This window comes from Danio aesculapii, chromosome 1 (genome assembly GCF_903798145.1).
Source record: "Danio aesculapii chromosome 1, fDanAes4.1, whole genome shotgun sequence".
NCBI lineage: Eukaryota > Metazoa > Chordata > Actinopteri > Cypriniformes > Danionidae > Danio > Danio aesculapii.
The window spans coordinates 1,950,177-1,976,327 of NC_079435.1; the positions used below are offsets into that span (position 1 = coordinate 1,950,177).

Genomic DNA, 26,151 nt, shown 5'->3' on the forward strand with positions numbered 1-26,151 from the left:
AAAAGGTTTATTGGTTTGAGCCAAAATATTAAAATACAAGAACAAAAGGTTGTAAAATATATTGAATAACACTGCAAACATAAAACACTGGAGCATTTATGATAAAAGGCGGAATATTGTGTAATGCGGAGGCTGAGGCTTTATTTAAATCCATGTGCGGAAGTTTATTAAAAGGGTGAGACTGAGACATCAACGTATTAACAGGCAAATAGTCGGTAACAGGAAAGCAGTCCAAACCAAGCGACAAGCAAAGGGGCAAATCCAGAAGATGTAGTAATAATGCAGGCAGAGGATCAGTGCAACAACAATCAGTCCAAAACTAGGGATGGCTGACGTGAAACTGACGTTTCAACACTGTTTCAAAACACTTGCGCTTTGGGATCTCGATACTCTTGCACCGAAGCAGGATCCGAAACACCCAGGTCACGTGACTAAAGTGTTTCGAAACACCTGGTCACGTGACTAAAGCGATTCAAAGCATCGATGAGTTCAGAAGCGCTCCGAGACCTGGCGGATCTGCGTTTAACTGACAGGGTCAATAATGGCTCGTTTCCACTGAGTGGTACGGTACGGTACGGTTTGGTACGCTTTTATGGCCGTTTCCACTGTCAAAAAGCATACCGAACCGAACCGTACCACTTTTTCGGCACCCTTAAGAAAGGGTACCAAACACGAGAAAGGGTACCAAAAGGCGGAGCCACACGCGCAGCTGAACGCTATTGGTTTACAGAGATACGTCATTCACTTGCGCAACAAGCCAGAATGAAAACAAAAAAAACGCCATGTTTGAAATACACAGCAAGAGATTATAGCGGAATTATAAACCTTGTCGTCGTCTTGAAGAAGAGCAGATTTACCCTGTGCCCCGTAGTTTTTTACGAGCCAGTCTGAAGCTCGAGCGGTTTCGCTTTCTTGCTTGTACTCGCGTGCGTCTAACATTATATCTGAAATAACAAATATCTTGAGCTGATGATAATAACGTGCGCTTGATTATTGACGTGCTTTTGAAACCCGATCCTGTCAGACACTGACAAACGTGAGAGTGAAGCGTGAAGAAACAAAGGAGAAGCCGGAAAAAAGGAGCACATTATTTTTTCAGCAAACATGAACAAAATGCTTTGTTTAACTATTATCTTCACATTTCTGACTAATATGAACTGGGAATGATGGAATTACTCTCTAACAGAGGCTACATGTGCTGCTGAAGATTACAGACACAGATGAGAGGTTTGCACTGACTGTGGGCTATATTTTGTGTTGTTTTTGAACCTAAATAAGGACTAAATGTCTGTTAGATGTAGTTATTCTGTAGTTGATAACATATCGGAGACTGTAAGGGGCTGTATGTGTTTATATATGTTCATTTATTTAGTTATTTAATGTAATTACAGACATTACAGTAGGCTATTTTGTCATTGATCTGCAGTTATAATCAACTCATGTCCATTGAAAAGTATTTATGTGTGTAAAGCATCTGTTTTGTGAGAAGTGCTTCTCATATGATATGTAAGTGACCTGTACAGCTTTATTGTAGACATTTCCTCGAGTGAGAATGACGTCGACTGAAACTTTCTGTCGTACACCACGCCCACCAAAAGGGTACCCTTGGTAGTCGAAACGCAAGCCTGATAAAGGTGACCCGTACCGACCCGAACCGTACCGTACCAGTCAGTGGAAACGAGCCATAAACTTTCTGTCTCATATAGCCTAGTGGACTGTACGTGTACTTGTTGTTGCTGAAGTTCAAATGACTTTTGGGTTCGAATCATATACTCCGAATTCATGATTTTATGTATTTTAATAATGTTACTGTTTTATAGTGTAGTCTAGAAAGGATACAGCTGCTGATACACCATCAATATAGCATCATTTTTGTAACACTGTAAAACAATAATCAATATTTTACAGTACTGTGATTGGGTTTAGGGTTTGGGTAGACGTTAATAAAATACAATGGGAAAGTTATTGAATAATATTAATAATAATAATTATTGTTAACTTCTGGCCCCAACCATGTCTGATCTGGCAACAACCCTGTTTTATTACCAAAACAAGCCCTATTTATTCACAAAGTGTTTACTCAGATGTCAGACCAATGCTGAAACAAAACGATACAAGAACAGAGCATCTCTAACTGATATTAAAGCATATCAAAATAGCTTTATCAGTCTGGATCTGAACCCAGTACCCCCACACGACAGCCAGGAACCCTAACACTCCACCAGATCCAATCTTACAAAGTGGGGTTTAATACCTCAATTTGCTCAACTGTCCTTTGCTGAAGCCATTTCAGTGCAATACATAAAAAATGACCACTAGGTGTCACTGTAGAGTGGGGTTTTGAAACGTTTCGAAGCTTCGACACATTTGCTTCGACTGTTTCAGTGTTTCTAGAAGCCTCGCTTTGCCCACCACTACATATCAGAAGGGCAAAGACAGAGAACGTACGTGGTCAAGATAGGCAGGGTCATACACAGGAATGCAGTCAAGAAAGTCACTAGGAACAACGCTTGGTATGACAGCTAAACTGGCAATCCTTCGCAAAGAAGCATGGCCTGAGCACTCACTGAAATACAGCACAAACAGGAAGTAGGGAGCGGAGCTGAGTCAGTAGTCGGGCGAGGGCTCCCTCTGCTGGCGTGGCGTTACATATTCTTTATACTAACGAGTACATATCAGTTATCTGAAATTGCACAGCCTTGGGTGATAACAAATGAAAGAAAAATAAAGCAGGATTAAACATCAGAGCATAAAATAAACTCTGTTATTGATCATCCCACTTTATTACTTACATTTCACTTAATTTGTGAACTCATGATTTGGATTTGGTTCCTGATTATGAATGTAAAACTGTTAAATCCCACATTAAATCTTAGAATTTACTTTCAAATAATCGGTTTTAGTAAACGAGCAACTGAGGCTACGTCAACACAACAATCCAGATACATTTAAAGAATGGTGTTTACGTCTAAAATGCTCCATGTCCACACTCTCGTTTTCAATTCTTTCCTTCATCCACACCTGCTTTAAAATAAAGTTTATTTACTTCCTGTCTCTTGGGAACGTGTAAGTAAAATGAGTGAGCTGTGATGTGAACAACAGCTCCAGTAAACATTCCCTGTGCACTAAAGAGAGGCAATATGAAGCATGTCCAAACACATATTCATCTTTAATAAAGCCTTCAAAACACACAGCATCCAAAACATCTGCTTTACAGAGTCCTCCACCATGTTAGCTGAGCTGGTCACATGACTACAATGCGGCATCGTTTTCCAAAGCCTCCGTTTCACACACGTTTTCAATTTTTGGACAGCTTCTCAATAAGATACATTCATTCATTCATTTTCTTTTCGGCTTAGTCCCTTTATTTATTCCGAGGTCGGCACAGTGGAATGAACTGGCAACTTATCCAGCACATGTTTTACGCAGCGGATGCCCTTCCAGCTGCAACCCATCTCTGAAAAACATCCATCCATACTCACTCACACTCATACACTACGGACAATTTAGCCAACCCAATTCACCTGTTCCGCATGTGTTTGGACTGTGGGGGAAACCAGAGCACCCAGAGGAAACCCACACGAACGCAAGGAGAACATGCAAACTCCACACAAAACCATCAACTGACCCAGCAGAGGCTCGAACCAGCGACTTTCTTGCTGTGAGGCGACAGCACCACCTACTGCGCCACCCATAAGACACACTTTCGTTTCCTAAAAACATCGTCTCAGTGTGGACAGAAGGCCAAAACAGAGAGAAAAACGTGCGTATTTAAATGAAAACGATTAGTGTGGATGAACATCTTTAAGGGGCTGTTTACACCTGGTCACCTCATGTGTTTTTCTGGTCAGATAGCTGTAAATCACATCCAAAACGCATATAAATTCGATCACTCAGACCACTTCAATTCCGAAAAATTAGGGTTATTAGTTACCATATTTTCATTAGTTACTAAATACTTAAACTAATTAACCAGTAACTAATAACAGTTAAAGGTATTATGCTGTATAAGCGTAGTTAACCTGCAGTTATATTCAGGAAGTGGTTTCCAGATGAAACTGCACAGGTTTGAATGCATCTGGTTACCAAAACCACATATGTCAATTCAGTCCTTAAATTAAAAATATAAACATGAGAACGGACATGTTGTGGGCTACATATGACATATACAACCACAAATGCATAAGCAACGGAAAGCCACAGGTGACAGTTTGAGATGTTTGTTTTCTTTTATTGACATTTGTGTGTTTCATTTTTGATTGTGAAACGATGAAACGGTTAAATTACTATCAGATGGCAGCATTAACAACAGAGACGCAGCACTGTAGGATATCTCTGTGAAAAGAGAGGGATAATAAGAGAAAGATATAGTGTTTAGATCATTTACAGATTCATGTTGTTTTGTTTTTAGGAGATTATGTTAAACACAAATGACTTTAAAACCTTTACAGTTATAAATAATGTCTTACATGTGTCTATATGACAAGTGTTGATGCTTGATTTAGCCGATAATGAAAATGATCATGGAGCCGGCTTGTGTGCCTTTAATGATGTTTTACAGCCTGTGTATAAAATAATTTGAATGCCAAATAAGACATATAGCTGGGGCCAGATGGAATCTGCGGACGGTTTTGCTATTTCTGCGGAGAATTTTGGCAAAAATCTGTGGATTTCTGCTGAATTATTTTGGGAGTTTCATAACTAAAACCTTTAATGTTTAAAATGCAAATCCAATTAGATTCACTTCATTTGGTAAACAAAGCAAGTCTCTCATATAATTTATCTACTAAAAGACAGAAAATATTACTGTACAAACTGCATTGTACATAAATCAGATGAACATTTTCATATTAGTCAATAATATTCACTCATTTTCTTTTCAGCTTAGTCCCTTTATTAATCCGGAGTCGCCACAGCGGAATGAACCGCCAACTTATCCAGTATGTTTTTTATGCAGCGGATGCCCTTCTAGCTGCAGCCCATCTCTGGGAAACATCCACACACACACTCATACAGTACGGACAATTTAGCCTACCCAATTCACCTGCACCGCAAGTCTCTGGGCTTTGGGGGAAACCGGAGCACCCGGAGGAAACCCACGCGAATGCAGGGAGAACATGCAAACTCCACACAGAAACGCCAACTGACCCAGCCGAGGCTCGAACCAGCGACCTTCTTGCTGTGAGGCGACAGCACTACGTACTGCGCAACTGCGTCAATAATATTACTGTAATTAATTTAAAAACTGAAGGTAAATACTCAGGTAAATAAACAGAATTAATGATGGGCTAAAAATCTGTGGAATTCTGCACGCGTAGATTCCTTGTGGGCCTACAGTAGGTGAGAGTTCAATGTGGCCATTACCTCCACACGATCGACCGCCGCCGCTTGAAATAAAAAAAGAACTGTTTTTTAGGTATGACCGCAGTTTGCAACTATGCCGCCAGGTGGCACAAAGGGACGAGATGCGAACGGACAGAAATAGACTATACATTAGCTGTAAATACTCTGCTACTGGTAAATAAAGATAAATGTGACGGGCTGTCTTTTTACTACATAGTGTACAATGGAGACAAACAGCGCGTGTAAATAGTTGCTGGTTCATAAAGAACATGTCTACTTCCACAGCAATGCTTCATTAACTCTGCTCTGTTTTATTTAAAACAGTATTATATATTTTTTATATGCCAATGAATTACTTTTAACTTTGTGATCGTATAGTGTAAATTTTATCAGTCTGAATATGTGAAACATAACACACTTTGAATTATAAATGGCAAATCAATGAATGGCAATACTTAATGTACAATCACTGAGTAGTACAGAGCAATACAATTCAACTCAAAAAGAAAGTAAACATCCCCACCTAGTGGAGACTTTTAGCAACTCGCTTTTAATAATACAGAAAGAGTTTCAAACAATTGATAACATTTACCAACATACCTGTACAATGGAGACAGACAGCGCGTGTAAATAGTTGCTGGTTCATAAAGAAAATGACCACTTCTATATAAAACACAAGACAGCATACAAATTGATTACAATCAGGCCTCGTTATATAAACATGTTATAACTCAAGATTGAGCAACACACTCGACGCCAAACACAACTCAACAGTGTCCCATCATATTCATTGAAACATTCAGTCACAATAAAGCAAATATTTATGTGCTTTAAACACTTATAAATAGTCATTTTCCACCCGGGAGAAACGTGCGACTTACCAACAGCAACGCTTCATTAACTCTGCTGTGGGCGGTCTCTACTCCACGCGCTTATTACACCACGCACACTGTAGAGGGCGCTGTCCCCATTTAGGCATTAATTTAACACACTTCTTTGCTCCTTTACATAAACAATTAAACAACGCATTATAAGTCCTTCATTAATCATTAAAAAGACAACTAGGCTACATTATTTAAAGGAATAAAGAATAACAAATAACCTTTGGGATGAACCTTCAGATCTTCCCTCAGACTATCAGGCTGATGAACACTTAACACACCCCACACAGACTCTTCCATTCCCCTCACTGCACACCATCAATATGGAGCATGCACTGCACTTTAACCAATCCATACTTGAAACAATACTGCCTCCAACTATGTGTACACCTACTCATTGTACATATCGCTGTCAATTTTACATTGTCCTGTTTTTTTTTTTTTTTTTTTTTTTGCGGTGGGGGGGGGGGGGGGGGGGGGGTGGGGGATTATGTTGGGGTATGCTGTTGTATTTTGTTTTTTTTTTGTATATTGTCGTTATACTTGCACTGTCTGTATTTTGCACTGTCTAGACTCTAGAGCCAGCACCTAAGCTTTTCACTCATCATAGCACACGTGCTGCTGATGATGTGTCAATAAAAGTGATTAGATTTGATTTGAAGTGTTTAAGTCCGCTATATGCTTCAGCACAAGTAGCTGTGAGATTGCAGCCTGATCTCATGAGAAAACGTAAGTATTTTACGATTTGTCAGTTTAGTGGTTAATTCGTACGAGTTCAGTCGTACGAAATTGTACGATTTTAAAAAGGAGGCGTGGCACCTAACCCCACCCCTAAACGTCATTGGGGAATGAGCAAATCGTACCAAATTGTATGAATTAGATCGTACGAATCACGACTTGCCGTGAGATTGTGTTGGAGATTGTGTTGGTTTGTTTAATAAAATAATAATAATCTGGCCTAAATAAAATGAAAACAAAATATTCACCGTTTCATAGAAGCCTATATTAATATATTTCTGATCACAGTTTGACACAGAGGAGAGGAAGCGCTGATGCTGTTTGCCTCTGTGCTGAGGCAGTGTCATAAACTCAACAAATAGACAATTGGTGATTTAATGCAGGGGCGTAGCAACCGGGGGGGACGGGGGGGATCCGTCCCCCTCACTTTTAGAGACAGACCATTTAGAAACAGGTGATTAATAATTATATGAACATATAATCTCATACAGCCGACCCCCCCACTTTTAAAATGTCCGCTACGGCCCTGATTTAATGTATAGTCTACAACCAACAAACCAACCTTTTTCCATTTGGAAAATTACAGTTATTAATAGTTCTTATATAATATACTTGTTCAATAGCCTACATAGCCTAATCTACGAATCAAACTAATCCAAAGTTTTTCTTGATGTTTGCATAATGATAACTTCGCACCAAACTAATATAAATAGCTTACGCTTCTGTAAATATATTCATTAAATAAAATGCAGTTTATCTGAAGCTTTAGTCCCAGTAACCAGATTAAATTTGCATATAGTGCTCTACTTGAAGATCAGAAATATATCTGTGGTCAAATCTGTGGACGATGTGGTCAAATATAAACGCTAACGTTTTCACAAATCAGAAAAAGCACATGAAGTGACCAGGCGTAGACAGAGCTTTTAGTCTTTGTCTTCTTCTCATTTCAGTGTTCAGTCTCACTGTGAGTTTCCTGACTGAATACAGAACTGAGAACTGAGAGTATAACCCTCCACCTGCTGTCTGTGGCTTTGAGCTGCATGTAAAAATAACACACACACATACAAGCAAACACAAAACACACTAACAATATACATGAAAAACTTTCAGACAAACACAACTAAAACTCCTTTATAAATGTTAAATACAGGGGGAAATAAAAGACTCTAAGACTCATTTTCATTGATATGGTATAGGACATGGGTGTCCAAACTTGTTCCTGGAGGGCCGATGTCCTGCATAGTTTAGCTCAAACTTACTTCAACACACCTGTCTGGAAGTTTCTAGTATATCTGATTAGCTAGTTCAGGCGTGTATAATTGGCGTGGGAACTAAAATATGCAGGACACCGGCCCTTCAGGACTAAGTTTGGACATCCCTGGTATAGAAGTATGTGAATATTTAGATCTATCCTGAAAAAAATCATACAAAATAAATGTCGTGAAACAATCTAATTCATTAAGCTACTTAGTCGAAAAACATTATATGAATGTGTTAGGCCCTGTTTATACGGTCAGGTCTTGATGCCCATTTCTGATTTGTTGCCTATATCTGATTGTTTCGCCTGTCTGGTTACACGTTTTTTTAATTGCAACTCATATTTGATTAATGGGTTTACATTTGCTAAACAATTTACTATGTCACGCATGTGTAAAGGTGGGTTTTAGCATCTGCGCCACACTAGCCACGATGGAAGAAATAGTTTTGTTTTTAGCTCTGCGTAATATGCGAAGTTCGCCTTACTCTAAAATGATTTTGAGGCGGAGGAGGAGGGAAAGGGCCGCCATCGCAGCTTGCGCCTATAGTTTATATATGGTGTCCTCCACCATTCAGAGGAATTTGTGGGTACGAGAGATATCTCAGTATGGTGGGGCAAATTGTGGCGACTGACTTCTTTCCTGCTCTATGATTCCTCTGCTGTTTTTGTTTACCGGGTCAGCGTCTCCTCTTCTTTCTACGCCATTAAACTGCAGAGACATACCATAATGTCGCAAGTTTAATGACGTACAAAACAGACTGCCTCAATAAACCCAATTAGGGCTGCGTTTCCCAAACAGTGATGTAACTCGCAGCTGAACTATCTGCTCCATCGTTTGGGAAAAAAAACGATGTATAGTGATGAGTGTTTCCCAAAACTCGTAGATTCTCTGTTGCAGATCCATCATTTGAACCACAGTAGTTATAACGTAAAACGTCCATAATGATGCTCTAAACGGGGTGGAGTAACAACTTCTGTGGCCTGTGGCCAAGGCCTGTGTTTCCTTTACAAATATTATAGAGAATATTCCATTTTCTATTTTAAATTAACATAAAATCACTCACAAATATCTGATATAAATCATATAAATAAATAAAGAAGCTATTTATTAAGAAATGAAATGTAATATTTATTATTTATTAGGAAATGATAAAAATCTTACTTTAATAATAATATTAATCATATTAATGATGATGGTGATGATTAATATTGTTATTATTATCATTATTATTAAGTAGGATACTGTTTATTTATTTTTATTTAAAGTCTACTTTTACAGTTTGACACATGCAAACCACTGCAGAAATGTTCTAACCAACAGGCCCATTTCATATACAGTACAGATACTTAATAAATAACCTACTATAAATTAAAACGATTAAAGCTATGTTTTTTGTTTTGGAGACGTAACATAAATTCTGCTTTTGAATAACAGGTCACCTATAGCTTTGTCATGAGCTGGGCTGTGTTCAAAATGACATCAATGTTTTCAAAGTGCACTGCGAAGGGAGCGTAATTGTAAACATGAAGATCGCTAAAACTGAACTTTAAAAATATTTTGAAAGCAAATTACACCCTAAAGAGATGACTTTAATGCTCTTTTAATAAAAAAAAATAATTCCAAGTTTAAATGTTAGAATGTTCTAAACGAATAGGGCATAGGGGGGGGATAACTGGGAATAGCACACAGCCAGGAACTATGAACTACAGCTCCAGAGGTGTTGCATGCATGGAAGTTTGCGACACAGTTTGCTAATGTTAGTTGGAATGCCGGATTTGAGAAATGCCAAATCAACGAACTATGTTTGTAATGACACAACTTGCCACCTTAGATGGCTAATGATAGTTTTTATGCACCCCTGTCTGTTTACATGATAGTCGCATTGTCTCATATCCGATTTATATCTGATTTATTTTCTCATATAAGGAGGCCTGAAACCCTCAAATCTCAGAATCTCTGAATGCATGTGTTTATTTTGTGTTTACACGATCATAGAACAGATCCGATCTGTACCACATATGAGCAAAAAATTGGAATTGGGTCACATTTATGTGGCAGTGTAAATGGAGCCTTAGAAATATTAACAAGGAAGTTCACTTATTATCGGACTAACAACATTATCAAGAAATGATAATAAAGATTTTTTGGTGAACAAAATTGTACAATAAAATTGTAAGCGCTTATATAAGAAACAATAACTAAGAGCAAATGATAAGAATGAACTGAAAAAGAGGTAAAAGCAAAAGTATAAGAAGGTTAATGCATAAAGCAAGATGGTAAAATAATAAGGTTATTAAAATTATCTGTCATAATTAATATTCAGAAATTAATTAATTCATTTTCTTTTCGGCTTTAGTCCCTTTATTAATCCGGGGTCGCCACAGCGGAATGAACCGCCAACTTATCCAGCATTTGTTTTACACAGCGGATGCCCTTCCAGCTGCAACCAATCACTGGGAAACATCCATACACACTCATTGACACACATACACTACGGGCAATTTAGCTTCACCAATTCACCTATATCACAACCAGCGACCTTCTTGCTGTGAGGCGAGAACTGCGCCACCGTGCAGCCCTTCAGATCTTCATACATTTATCATTTTAAAATCTCTTAAAAAGTACAAATAATGATTGTCAAGCTTCATCATTGAGGCAGGCTCGAGTCTGCTGAGAAGCTGCTATTAAAATAGTTTGTTTACTGTCAAACGCTACTGCTGTGTTTAAAGTGGAAACAGTTTATTGTTGAAATGTCTCATTTGGGGTATTATTTCCTGTCATCACCATGAGCTCAGATATGAAGCGAGATGAAGAACTATTTTAGTGGTGAGTGGTGTGGTGTGAAAGAAGCAACACGAGCAGCAGTGAAACTTCAACACACTGAACTGAACGACAATCAAACCAAACACAGTTTCAGATCAGCCACCTGTGCACGACAGCAAAATATCAACTAATAAATGAAGAACTACTGCTGTACCATGATGATCTGTGATGGGTGAGTTAGTCTAGTTTACTGTGGTAAAACGACTAGGGTGTAATCAGGGTAAACCCGACTTGTCTTTAAGGCGACTGCAGCTTTACTGAGAGACTCTTGCTGCTTCTGGAAAGTGATGAATGTGTACTGAAGCCCATCAGAAGATCCTTCATCAGGACTGATCATTTCTGCTGATCCAGGATCAGGATCCAGGCTGTCTGATGACTGAACATGTGGAAACCAAGAGAAAACGGGCTGAGAAACAAAAAAAAGCAATGCATTTCATATGTGCAAACACACACATACACACGCCGACTTGTTCCTAAATCCAAGTGGGGACTCTCATAGACGCTATGATGTTTTTACTGTACACACTGTATGTTCTCTCCCACGGTGACACAAGTCTCCATGAGTCTGTGTGCATTCAGTCCCCACCGGGATATAAAAACAAGTACACACACACACACTGTAACTCACTGTATTTGTCTCCCTGATTCCCACCTCTGATGTACAGGTTTTTTCTATGGAACCCAAAAAGAAAACGAATCAGTGAGTATGATGAAGATCAAACCAATCAAGAGTGAGGAGACTGAACAAAATGTGTGTTGTGTGTGTGTCACCTCATCTTGTGTGTTATTTTAATCATATTCAAGAGATAAATGATCAAACCTGTTGTCTTGTGTCTTAATTTACACACAGCCAGAGTGAATCCACCAGCCAACAGCGCAGTGATGCACACATTAACAATGATGATGATCCTGGTGAAATCTGAAAGAAACACAGCGTGATAATTGAAGCGAAACACAAAAAACTTTATGATTTGTAGATAAAATTATAAAGACAGATGGTCATGAAGAAAAGGTAGATGCCATACTGAATTATATGAAAGCATCACAGTGATTTTCTATTTATTGTGGTGAGACAAGGATGGTACGTGTAACACAAGATTCCCCCAGAGGGTGGTTTATTTACAAAGCAGTGAGGTGGAAGTGAAGACATACATAATCTCCTGGCGGAGAAGGTGAGGGTGCTCTGGAGAATAGGGAATTTTAGCTCCAGGGCTGCCCATTTGATGCCAATGCCTCCTTTTTTTACAGCAGCATAGTCGGACTTTGCATAGGAAAAGCTTTCAACTATGGGGTGTTCCCTGCCATTGTGGACCTAGGAGAGGACCAATCCCAGGCCAGAGTTGGAAACACTGGTCTGGACGATGAAGAGGAAGCTGAAGTTTGGTGTATGTAGGACCAGGGATGACGCAAACACTGACTTGAGGCACTGGAATGCTGTTTTTCGCTGCCGGGCTCCAGGGGATCCTTTCTGGATGCCCCTTCTTTAACAGGTTGGTTAGTGGGATGGTTATGGATGAAAAGTTGTGGATAAAACATCGATAGTAGCCTGCTAACTCCAAAAAGGCATGTACCTGGGTCTTTGTTGTTGGACGAGGGGTCATTTGCAGCGTCTCCCATTTGCCTGTTGGGGAAGAGCAAGCCCCAGTCTAATGTGGTACTCCTGGTACTGGTGCTTCAGTGAGCCCCAGATAACATTTCCTGGGGTTACCAGTTAGTCCAGCCTGTTGTTATTCTAACAGCATTCTCCCCGGATGGGTAAGATGGTGGTCCCAAGACCTTGAGCGCCGACCACATCATCCATATATGTGGCTACATAGGCTTGGTGTGGGTGAAGGAGGATGTCCATCATGTATTAGAATGTTGCCAGGGGCCTGTGGAGCCTTGATGGGAAAGAATCTGGTAGTGCCAGTGTACACCAGGTGTGGAGAAGGTGGTCTTCTCTTTGGCGTGCGGGGTGAGAGGCACTTGCCAGTATCCTTTTGGGAGATCTAACGTCATGATAAATCGGCTCCACCGAGCCGATCCAGGAGTTCATCCACTCGAGGCATGGCTTAACCATAGGAGCTGGAGAACTCATTGAACTCTCGAAAGTCATTACAAAAGGAGAGGGTGCTATCAGGCTTCAGGATGATCCCCAACTTTACGGTCTTCTGGATTTCCCCATTCGCTGCCATATAATGAGCCCTGGTGAAGTAGAGATTTCATGCTGGATTACTGTAGTCTGCCCAGGCTGCTGTGAGAACACATCCTTGAACTGAACAACCAGGGCTTAAAGCTCCACCTCCTGAGAGTTGCTCTGTGATGTGGACAATGGGATAGTCTATCAGGAGGCATAATCGATGATGATGTGTTCATGCCTGTGAGTGGACTTTGGCAGCAGCCTGACCAGGTCTAGTCGGATTCGATCAAAGGGCACCTCAACAATGGGGAGCAGGATTAGTGGGCTGGGGGAGGTTGGTGTGGAGAGATGTGCTGGCAGGTGAGACATCCTCATGCTGTGCTTGGCTGAACAAGCCTGCTGCTTGTAAATCTGTTGCAAGAGTTCAGAGTACAGATTAGCTGGTAAATTGTGACACTCACCAGCTCTGTCACTTTCAGTGGCCAGCATCATTGGCTGGTATTCACTATGAGCCTGAGGTTGGGGTCAACGTCATTGTCAGGAGATTAAACCTTCAAATTGCAGCCAATCTCTTCCCAGGAGCAGGGGGACCAGTAGATTGAGGACAATGCCAACTTCCAGGGGCCATGCGCCGGAGCCGGCTGCAATAGTAATGTGTTGAGCCACGACATAGCAGATATTTCTGTGTGCGCAGGTTATTGGAAGGATGGCTTTACTCAAAGGGTATGGTGCGATGCATTAGGCAGCTGGCCAGCCAGCTCTTGAGGTGGGGTATAGATTTGTTTAAAGACAGGTTTGGTGGTGTGTTTAGGTTTAAGGGTGGGTTAAGGTGTAAGGGATGTTAAACAGTGTAATTACAAATGTAATTACAAAAATACATTTTTAGAATATGCTGCAGGCATTTGGTAAGATGTTTTATGAGCTGAAAACCATTTATTGAACACATTGTGCCTCTGGGGGGCGTATTATGGGACATTTCCACTGAGGAGTATGGTACAGTGTGCTTTTTTTGTCCATTTTCACTGTCAAAGGTACCAAACAAGTGAACATATCTTCTTTTGGTGTACCCTTTTCAAAGCTTACCTAGCACAACAAAACAGTACCAAAAGGGTGGAGCTGGATGCTCAGCTGAACGCTATTGGTTTACAGAGAATCATCACTAGCGCATGCATCAAGCCAGAAGAGTGACCGGTCTTCACTTTCGTCCACATTACCCACCCCCACGGTCTTCACTTTGCGATAGTCCACACCACCCACCCCCATGGTCTTCACTTTGTGATCGCCAAACCCCCCCCCCTTTTTTTTTCTTTTTTGTCCCCGTGCCTTGTTCATCACTTCCAGCACATGCCCCTCGAAAGGTCTCAGCACAGGGCAGTTACACCAACATAATAAATTAAATGATGAGCCACGGTGAACCTGTGCTCAAATAAACCTTGCTTTCTTGTGACAAACACCCACATACCAAGAAGAAGAACAGAATCTGCCGTGTGTCCTCTATTGTGGTTTAAAGCATGTGGAAATGAGTAGTTTCACTTTCTCTTTCTACTTGCATGAGCTCACCATGCATCTATATTTGAAATAATGAACTTCACCTCATGCTAACTTGATTATTGAAGTGCTTCTGGACAAACGCGAGAGAGAAGTGCAAGAACAAACAAACGAATAAACTCTTTAAAATGTAAAACACAAGTAAACTGCCATTTTTAATATATTATCATCGCTTTTTGGACTATTTTTCAGCAGTAAACAGGCCCTTAATTTAAATACTTTTAAGTTAATCAACCCATCAATGTTCTATAAAAAAAATAATAATAATAATCGCAATTACCGTCACTGATGACGCTGAGCTGGATTTTAGTGGTCAGGGAGATGAAGGTCACGTGTGTGTCTCTGGTTTCTGCTCCACACCAGTAAACTCCAGCATCTCTGACATTCACATTTCTGATGCTCACATTAAAAACCCTCTCTTCAGAAGTCAATTGTGGCTCTTCAGAGGCTCTCGTTATCTGGCAGATCCTAAGATCATTTTCCTTGCAGAAATATATATTTTTCTTTTCTTCTGGGATCTGACAGCTGATGTTCACTTCTCCGCCAAGATGAACAGATTCAGTCATGACTTTTGGATATTTTCCATCTGTTAATCAAGATAATAAAAAGTCAGAAGAGATACTTTATATACTCAAGATAAAGTATCTGCTGTTTCCTCACCGTGTGTGATGTTGAGCTGAAGTTGAGTGAATCTCTCAGTATATTCAGAGTCCTTCACTCCACACCTGTATGTTCCTGCATCTGCAGCTTTCAGCTCTCTAAAAAACACCATCAAGACTCCTGCTCTGGTGTCGTCATCTACAGAAACATCTCCATTCTTCATCCATTCCTCCTGATCTCCTGAACATCCAGCTGATGATTCTTTACAGATGTATTTTGTCTTGGTTTTGTGTTGAGGATGTTCACACTTGATCATCAGAGCAGCTCCTGAGGACCCAATCACTGTAGACACGCCCACTTTAGCTGTCAATCACAAATATAACAATTGATCACATTTTTCCACAAACAGAACACTTGTATAATCAGAGATTATTTGACGTACTGATAACATGGAGATTAATAGTGTGAAGAGTTGAGTAATTGTAGGAGTTTTCTCTGATCCAAACTCCACATAAATAAACTCCTCCATCATCCGGTGTCACTGTAATTCTCACACTCAAGAGGTTTTTCTGTCTGTCATCAGAAATATGGACTCTTCCTTCTTCTCTGATCGTGGCCGTGGTGTGTAGTACAGATTTAACAGAGTCTGTTTCCTCTTTGAATATGACTTTTGCATCATTAATATGATTATGAGAATATTCACAGCTGAAGACAGCAGTTTCTCCACTGTTCACCATCACTCTCTTGGACACCTTACAGCATGAGTCTGAAACATTACACATAGTTAATACCTTTCAAATGATTAATAGCTTTTGGGCACACTTTATTTTGATGTTTATTTTGATGGTCCGTTTGTTGAATTTGAGTTACATTGCATCTACGTGCCAATTAATTCTCATTAGATTACAAGTAGAATGTTAGGTTGGGGTTAGTGTGAGTGTAAGTTGACATGTACTTGCAAAGGTTCTTATAGACAGTTAAATGTCTGTTCAAGGAGCAGTATCAGCTGATATTAAGCAGACAGTCTACTAATACCCAAATAGACCATCAAAATAAAGTGTTACCTAGATTTTAAACACAAAAATATTTATTTTAAACTGACCGTCTTCCACCTTCAGCCTCATATATATACGACACTTCTGATCAACATCAACTGCGTATCTTCCGGCATCATGTGGATCAAGGTTTCTGATGAAGATCATGAGGTTTCCATTCTTGTTTCGAAACAGAGTGAATCTTCCGTCATTAATCCATCTCTCATGTTTTGTATCATTAATTATTGTCCTCCAGTCTGGTAATTTGGCCATATATTTAGCAGAATCACTGAACCAGAGTTTCCCAGAATCCAGCATCAGGCTTCCTCCAGAGTATCCAGTGGCTGAAATATCAAAGTTCTGACCTGAGATCAGCTGTAAAGTCAAGAAGATGATGAGGATCTTCATTGTGACTTGAGTTGAGTGTGTTGTTGATGCTGAATGATGTGTGTGTGTGTGGATCTCTCTGTCTCTACCTCATTCTGCTTTAGTGACTTCCTCTTTCTTCAGGCTTAACTCACTCACACAGATCGACACCTACAGGACGAACACTGAATCTGCTCTGGATTAGGACTACGTCACACTCAATGTAATCAGATCTGCATTATTTAAATCTTCCACAAGAGGGCGACTGTGAGCTGAACATCTGCTTGAACCGAGTTCATTGAAAATGTGCTGATACATTGCATTTTTTCTATGACTGATCTACATATTAATAAGTCAGCACCCTGAGCCGAGCACCCACATCTATGGCAGAAAGCCAATCTTTCATCTACTATGACTGAATTTGCTAGTATACCATGAATCTTCAATAAGTTCTCTGATAAGCACGCATGCAACATGGCTGAATAGAAATGTCAAAATCTCACGTGCAACTGCTGGTTCTTTTAAAAAGCATGCACAATTGTGTAAATCATACCTATTTATGTGTGCCATTAGGTAGGACTGGTTAGAAAACTGTTTGAGGTGCAGTAAAAACAAAAGTTACACATTCATCAAAGGCAACGTGACCTGTGGAGAACATATCAGACATCTAATATAAAACAGTTTGTAGACAGAAATGTAAATGAAAGTTTTTGATTTTCCATCTACAAAACTACACAACTTTTGAGGTGTGGAAAATTCTTTCCAATAGCCCACCGGTTGCATCATCAATGCAAGTGTTTCCTGTTTTTATCACACCCATGTGCGGCTGTAGGGCTTCTGGGCAATGATTCAAACAACAGCAAACAAAACCACGCTGATCTCAAACACATCCACAGAATTATGCAGCCATTCAAGCACAAGGTAACATGTTATTTTGATGGTCCATTTGAGTATTAGTAGACTGTCTGCTTAATATATGTTGATACTGCTCCTTCAACAGACATTTAACTGACTTTGCTAGTGGATGTCAACTTACACTGACACTAACCCCAACCCTAACAGTCTGCTTATTATCTAATGAGAATTAGTTGGCATATGGATGCAATGTAGCTTAAATTCAACAAAATACAGTGTGACCTAAGTGTGACCAAGCACTTTGGATGCATCATAAGTTAGTTAAATATGAATAAATGGTCTGATATAACATTTTAGCCCAATGGTTCTGCTTGTTTGATCCAGTCTAGTCAGCATGGATATGACTTCATTTTCCATGGTGATCCTGGTAACAAAACTCTCCTTCGAATGCCCTCGCAAGTGTAATGTAAACAGCAATATGGATGACAATTAAATGTTATTATTAATATTATTATTATTATTTTCATTTTTGATCTGATACCTTGTTAAATAACAGACAAACAATGTTTACCGTCTTTCTGATGCGACGTTAAATTGAGGTTTTGACTCTCTGGGGTCATGAAAAATCCCATGGCATTCCTGGTAAAGAGTATTTAACCCTGTAACCCTGACCAAACACCCTCCATTGGCACTTACCCATTATGGATCCCAATCATCCCAATCCACAGAATTGGCTCTATCACTGTCTCTCCACTCCACCTATAGCTGGTGTGTGGTGAGTGCACTGGCTTCATTGTCCTGTGGCTGCCGGAGCATCGTCCAAGTGGAGCGGCACACTGGTGGTGGTGTGGAGAGACCCCCCTCATGATTGTGAATCGCTTTGGGTGTATGAACACACACGATAAATGTGCTATATACAGTAAATACACATTACATTACACTATATTGATGTCATAAAAGATGTCAGACACATGTCAAAAATTGCAAATCGATTGGATGCCAACATCAACATGACATCAAATCAAAAAAGATGTCCGAGCCACCTCAGCTGACTTCTCTCAATGTGGAGGAGCAGCGGCTCTACTCCGAGCTCCTCCCAGTTGACAGAGCGCACTATCTATAAGGGTGCGCTCTGAGATCCTGCGAAGGAAGCTCATTTCGGCCGCTTGTATTCGAGATCTTTTCCTGTTGGTCATGACCATAGGTGAGAGTAGGAATGTAGATTGACAAGTAAATCGAGAGGTTGCCTTTTAGCTCAGCTCCTTCTTTACCACAACAGGACGGTACATCGATGATACAACATTTGTTATATTATTGTTCATTTTAGTCATTATTTTGGTGGTCAAAAGAACATGTGTGGATTTCAAATGAATGTCAACGTTTTGACATCAAATTGATTTGCATTTTGGATGTGTTTCATGCTTGATGTCAATTTGATGTAATTTTGAAAAATAGCACACATCCACTTTGCCAGCTATGGAGAAATTGGCAACCAGATAACAGTGGTGACATCACACACACACTTTACCAGTACAGCTCAGCACTGTCATCTAACCATGTGTAGAATTTAGTACTGAGAATGGTTTATAATCATGTCATGCTTTACCAGGCTCACATGGACATACAACTGGAACTGTACAGACACTGTTCATACATCTGGAAAACATTGTATTTTATGGGTGGTAGGGTTGTCACGATACTGGAATTCGATACCAATCGATACTGAAGTTTTAAAAATGTCGAGTGTCGAGTTGAGTGTGTTCTTAAACATTGCTGATTTGCCATTGTGTTCACATGCTCAACAGAAATGACTTTGATTGGCCATGAAGGTCATCAGTTCACCAAACTCACCATGGTTTACTGCGTGTAACCACAGATACAGGCAAACTAGAGCGTTTGTATAAGCGGATCACTTGTACGTCAGCTTATAGACAAACCAGCTGATCGACATGACTTTGAAACGCTCCAGTGGCCCTGTATCTGTGGTAATCCTCAGTAAACAGCGGTGGGTTCAGTGAACTGATGACCTTCACAGCCATTTCTGTTGAGCATGTGAACACAATGGCAAATCGGCACTGTTTAAGAACGTGCTCAACAGCGATCAAATGTTAGCGGGTAATGGACATTTTTAAAACTTCAGTACTGATTGGTATCGAGTTTCAGTATCGTGGCAACCCTAGTGGGTGGTGAAACAAGAGGGGTTTGTCAGAGGATAAAAAAGTGGATTCCATCCAGATTTATAATCAAAATTCATTCGTTCATTTTCCTTCTGCTTAGTCTTTGATGAGGATGCCCGCTGGGTCTTAAAAAGTCCTAAATATACTGAATTATTGTGCTGTAGGTATTAAATTAATTTAAACAGGTCTTAATTTCCCTGTCTAAGTAAAGCTATCCAATCTGGCCAACACCCAATCACCTATAATCCATCTCAAATTTATTTTTAAAATTTTATTTAAGTTTTTCATTGCAAAGAGGTACGATTCACAACAGCTTTTAGACATGTTTACAGCAAATTCTCCAAATTAAATGTCCTTATCAGGGAATGAAAACTAAAGCAACACATCCCTTTATGGTCTTTCATTAATACTAATAAAAGTACAGAAGTAACCGGGCCATTAGACCAAATCCTTAGTGTTTAACCTTGTATGTCTAAAAATTTATTCCATTATGGTCTTAAAAGGCTCTTAAAAAGTCTTAAATTTAATTTGAGGAAACCTGCAGAAACCCTGTTGAAGGGGTCACCACAGTGGAATGAACCACCAATTACTCTGGCATATGTTCTATGCAGCAAATGCCCATCCAGCTCCAACCGAGCACTCTTTGTGAACCCCCAGTTCTGGGAAACATATAGTCAGGACGTTAAGGATAAAGGGGGTCCAGCCGCACACCAGAAGCGCCGATCGGCGATGCACCACGCAGCGCCATGCATTTCAGAATTCTAAACAAAGGCTTTAGGTTTAAACAGGTCCGCAGCGCCCAGCCACGACTCAGGACACTGTTCATATTTCAGTCGCACCACAGAGTGCCATCTGAATAGTTTCATTTTAAATATCATGCGAATGTGCGCGTCTGGTCTGCGATACTTCCAACTGTCACGTGCGCGCTGTGTCGCTGTGTGACCTGCTTAAAACCTTCCGATGGAAGACACAAGAACTTCAGAGCAGAAGATGAAGATTCACCAGACTCGATGATAAACTCATCATCATTTATCATCGTTTTACATTAATTCACAACGCGAGAGAGAAGAAACGGCCCTTTGAAGCCTTTTTGTGTTACAAAAAACATTGTCCTTTATTTTAGGGACTGGTTTGGGATAATTATAAGCTCATTCTTATTTAGGTTTAACTTACAGTTAACCAAAGTGAATCCACCAATCAGAAGTATCGCCGAACACATACAAATGAGGTTGATGAAGGTGAAATCTGAAATAAAACACACAGTTATACAGTAATTAGTGAGGGGCATGCAAACATACACAGTATGACAAATAGAGTCATCATACAAAGTTGTCAATGTGAAGCTGCTTCTGCATCAGTATTGCAGATTTTATATCTGATTTATAAAAGAAAGTGTATATTTATGTTTGTATTACCTGTTTTAACCCTCAGGTTGACTTTAGTGACAGCATGAGCTCCACACCAGTAAACTCCAGAGTCGTCTGCTCTCAGATCAGTGATGTTGACAGTAAAGACTCCAGCAGACGCTTCATCACTGATAGAGAATCGAGCATCTCTGATGGTCTCCAATGAATCTCCATCCTTCACACACGTGGAGGCTTTGTGTGCTTTGCAGAAGCTTTTCTGATCTCCATCATGATGTCTGCACTGGATGGACACGTCGTCTCCTTCATACTTAGTCAAGCTCAGCTCTGGAAATGATCAGAAACACAAGAACATCAGTGGACAGGCCTAGTTTTCCACATTCAGATGTGTGAAGCTTCCTCACCCTGATTGATGATGACCATCAGATGAGTGTAAAGATAATTCAGCTCTCTGTCTAATGTCACTGCGCACCAGTATTTCCCAGCATCCTCTGCTGTCAGTCCAGTGATGGTCCCAGTGAAGACACTTGCTGTGACGTCTTCATGCAGAGTCAGTCTCTCTTTCTCTTCTCTCACAGTCTCATCCAGAGGATGTGTGTCTCTAGTGGAGCACTTCCCCTTACAGAGAGACTTTGACTTTGATTGATAGATTGAATCATAAGGGCAGAAGATCTGAGCAGATTCTCCTTCACGTCTCACTACTGGAGACACTGCAGATGAAGAACAGGGGAACTGAACATTCATTATTAAGGTAATAAAACTATTTCTGTATTTGCTATATAATACAACTCCTCAGGGTCCTCATGACTATAATCACACACCATGTTTGTTCTACTCACTCATAATCTGCAGATGTACAGTATTAATAATGTAGTAACTGTACGAGTGTTTGTCGAGCCAAACTCCACATAAATAAACTCCTCCATCATCTGCTGTCACTGCAGTAATGCTCACACTGAATGAGTTTCTCTGTCTGTCATCAGATATATTGAATCTTTCTTTCTTATTCAGTGTGCTGTAAATCATCTCAATGGAGTCTCTTTCCTCTTTGAATATGATCTTGGGATCATTAATATGATTATGAGAATATTCACAGCTGAAGCTGCCAGTTTCTCCAACAGTCATGATCACTCTTTTTGACGCACAACAGGAGTCTGTAAATAACAGAATGACTTTAATTAAGGCTCTAAAATGATCATTAATTTTCTATTCAGAAAGGTTTGCATATTATTAGATCACTGACCTTCTTCCACATGTAACGTCAAATCTGCACCCCAGTTATAAAGAGCACCGATCCAGTATTGTCCAGCATCATCTGTGTTCAGATCTCTGATGAAGATCATGAGGTTTCCATTATTGTTTAGAAACAGAGTGAATCGTCCTTCATTAATCCATCTCTCATGTTTCCTATCCTTTATTATTGTCCTCCAGTCTGGTAATTTAGCCAGATATTTATTAGAGTCACTGAACCAGAGTTTCCCAGAATCCAACATCAGGCTTCCTCCAGAGTATCCAGTGACTGAAAGAGAAAAGCTCTGACCTGAGATCAGCTGTAAAGTCAAGAAGTTGATGAGGAGGATCTTCATTGTGACTTGAGTTGAGTGTGTTGTTGATGCTGAATGATGTGTGTGTGTGGATCTCTCTGTCTCCACATCAGTCTGCTTTAGTCACTTCCTCTTTCTTCAGGTTTGTCTCACTCACACAGATCGACACCTGCTGGAGGATTTAAGATGGTTCCGATTGAAAATAAAATTAAACATGTTCACAGATCTTCAGCACATCTTAGAGATAGTAGGGAAAGTTCACAATCACACAAGATCTCCCCAATTTAATACATTTACTCTAAACATTTGAGCTGAACTTATTTTAGCTTATTTTAAGTCACTCTGGATAAACGTGTCTGCTAAATGACTAAATGTAATGTAACATTAGTTGTACAGATTTCAGAACTGTAAATACTAAATGGCTGTAAATGTTGAAACAAATATTAAACCCTTTAAGACTTTTTTCTCACCCTTTTCCTGACCAGTAAAATCATCTTATTTATGTGGTTTGCACTTAAAAGTAAAAGTACATAAGAGAAGCTAGAGGACAATTTACTCAGTATAAAATGATATACAGGTTTTACTTCACACCTAGTCCATGCTTTTATGACTTCTAGGCTGGATTACTGTAATGCTCTGTTTGCTGGCTGCCCAGCATCCTCTATTAACAAACTTCAGCTAGTACAAAATGCAGCTGCCAGAGTTCTTACCAGGTCTAGAAAATTTGATCACATCACCCCAATGTTATCCTCCTTACACTGGCTGCCTGTTAAGTTTCGTATTGAATTTAAAATATTGCTTCTTACATATAAAGCTTTAAATAATCTAGCTCCTGTTTATCTAACCAATCTTCTGTCTCACTACAATCCAACTCGCTCTTTAAGGTCTCAAAACTCAGGACTTCTGGTAGTACCTAGAATAGCAAAGTTGAGTAAAGGAGGTCGAGCCTTCTCATTTATAGCTCCTAAACTCTGGAATAGCCTTCCTGATAACGTCCGAGGCTCAGACACACTCTCCCAATTCAAAACTAGATTAAAGACCTATCTGTTCAGTAAAGCATACACTTGGTGCACCACTTAGGGGGCTTCCACACAGGTTATGCATCTTGTTGATATACACTGTGAACATCAGCTACGCTAATTATTTTCTTTATTCTCCATTTCCACCTGGGGATACTCTTCCCGAGGCCCTCAGACTATGCAGAGTCACTGATTCGATCCAAGACCAACGACGAGATGATCCCAAGGTTTCCATATCCTGGACCAGGCCGAATCCTGAGCAGCTACTGTGATGGTCATGGAAGAGTGGAGAACATGAGACTGTGACGCTCCAGAGACAGACGAGTCTTCGCTGAGGCCAGCTTCCAGCCTCTGCCACTGAGACTGCAGCTCTGCACAAGACGTTTGGCCAGCGGAGAAATTAAAATGATCTTGCCCAACTGTTTTTTTTTCTTCACTTCCGCCATTAGTGAAGTTTTTTTTCCCTCTCCGCTGTCGCCACTAGCTTGCATGGTTCAGGATCTGTAGAGCTGCGCATCGTTGGATTTGACCTTCAATATTTGGACTCTCAGTAGTGATTATTAAACCACACTGAACTGAGCTCAACTGAACTGAACTTAAACACAAGCTAAACTACACTGTTCCTATTTACTGTGACCTTTTATGTGAAGCTGCTTTGACACAATCTACATTGTATAAGCGCTATACATATAAAGGTGAATTGAATTGAATTGAACTGTTCGACTCAATAGAATGGGCTTGGCAAATAATAATGTTTGCTGGAAATGTCAAAAATAAAGAGGCATGTTTATTCATTGTATTTGGGACTGTTCACTAGTTCAGCCTTTTTTACACCAAACCCTAAATATTCAGAGTAAATGGCTTGGATCATTATGTCACCAGCTCGGTCCCAGTCATTCCCCTCACTGGCCAGCAGAGGTCTCTCTCACCAGACTTTTAGCACTACATCCCCCAGAAGCCCTGTATCTGCAACTGATTGCGCTGCACCTGACTCTCATCACACACACACACACACACATATAAGCAGCACACACGCTCACTTCATTGCAAAGTCTTGTTTGCCCAGTCAACATTATCGAAAGTTTCTACATATATACTGTTTGCTCTCCTGTTACGGACCCGGCCTGCTCTCGCCCTTGTTTTCCTTGCTGCCTGCCCCAAACCTCAGCTTTCCTCTCCATTACTGAGTTACGACGCCAGCCCTGATTTACGCCTCTTCCTACGACCAACGAGCGTTGTCCACCTACCATTCGACTCATGCCTGATCTTCATATGAGTGTCTCTAACAGCACTTGGTGTGTGTTACTGATTCAACTGTGTTTAATAAACATACTGCAGATGGATCCCTCTGTGTCAGCCTCCTCGTTACACATTAATACCACTGTCATCCAAGGTTATGCGTACTGGGAGATGGAGAAAATATGCCAAACATTACAAAAGGAGAGTTCACTGTCATCATGCTGGGCATTTCAGTGACGCCTAGAATCATCTAACATGTGCTCCATGCAGGTTTTTGCATCTCATTTACATACACTATGAACAGCAGCCACGCTAATTATTCTCTTTATTCTGTACTTACCCTTGGGGATACTGATCCCGAGACCCCCAGGGATTATGCAGCACCACTGATGGGATCCAAGACCTGTGAAGAGATGATCCCAAGGTTTCCATAATCCTGGACCAGGCCGTATCCTGAGCAGCTGCTGTGGTGGTCATGGAGGAGTGGAGAACATGAGTCTGATTACTGTGATGCTCCAGCGACAGATGAGTCTCGCTGACGTCCAGCTTCTCCAGCGCCTAGACTGCAGCTCTCCACAAGACGTTTGGCCAGTGGAGAAATGGTCATGCCCAACTGAGCCTGGTGTCTCTCAAGGTTTTTTATCCTCCACTTTCGCCAATTGGTTACGTTTTTCCTCACTTGTATAGTTCAGGACTTGTAGCACTGCGCATCGATGGATTTGCTCTTCAGTGTTTAGCCTCTCAGTATTGAATATTAAACCACACAGAACTGAACTAAACGTAAACACTGAAAACTGAACTGACACTGTTTAGATTCACTCTAATCTTCTATGTGAAGCTGCTTTGACACAATCTACATTGGAATTTTGGGAGTTTTCCAGTTTTTACAGAGTTAAAAGAATGGGTTAATGACTAAAACAGCTTCGATTGAATGTTTACTTTACAAATGACATAAGGACAGAGCAGGGGTCCCTGTATGTATCCCAGTAAGGTAAGACTTTTGGTCTTATGTGACGATGTCCTGTAACACAATTTAAAATGACCAGGTTGTTTTTATAATATTGTACTTTTGTCCATAGTAATCACTGTATACATCCTGGCTTTACATTTAGTAGGCCTACCAGTGATCATTTGCAATATGTGTTTGTATTATTTTGACATGAACCAGAACAATAAAAAAACAGTAAGATTATTTAACAGTCAATTAAAGAAAACAATGAGCATTTGTCAGCAAAAACACCG

The 26,151-nt window shown here is 40.2% G+C and overlaps 1 protein-coding gene across 1 annotated transcript; it reads right to left on the minus strand.

Annotated features, from left to right (window-relative positions):
- Positions 1-11,074: 11,074 nt before the first annotated feature.
- LOC130235024 (polymeric immunoglobulin receptor-like) lies at positions 11,075-22,802 on the minus strand. The gene is made up of 10 exons (XM_056465807.1): positions 22,351-22,802; positions 22,016-22,261; positions 21,512-21,817; positions 21,159-21,434; positions 20,917-20,988; positions 15,372-15,674; positions 14,992-15,297; positions 11,865-11,963; positions 11,673-11,716; positions 11,075-11,420 (listed from the first exon to the last, which is right to left on the minus strand). Exons 1-10 carry the CDS (start codon positions 22,691-22,693, stop codon positions 11,232-11,234), a joined length of 2,184 nt encoding a protein of 727 aa, XP_056321782.1. The 5' UTR covers positions 22,694-22,802; the 3' UTR covers positions 11,075-11,231.
- Positions 22,803-26,151: the final 3,349 nt, after the last annotated feature.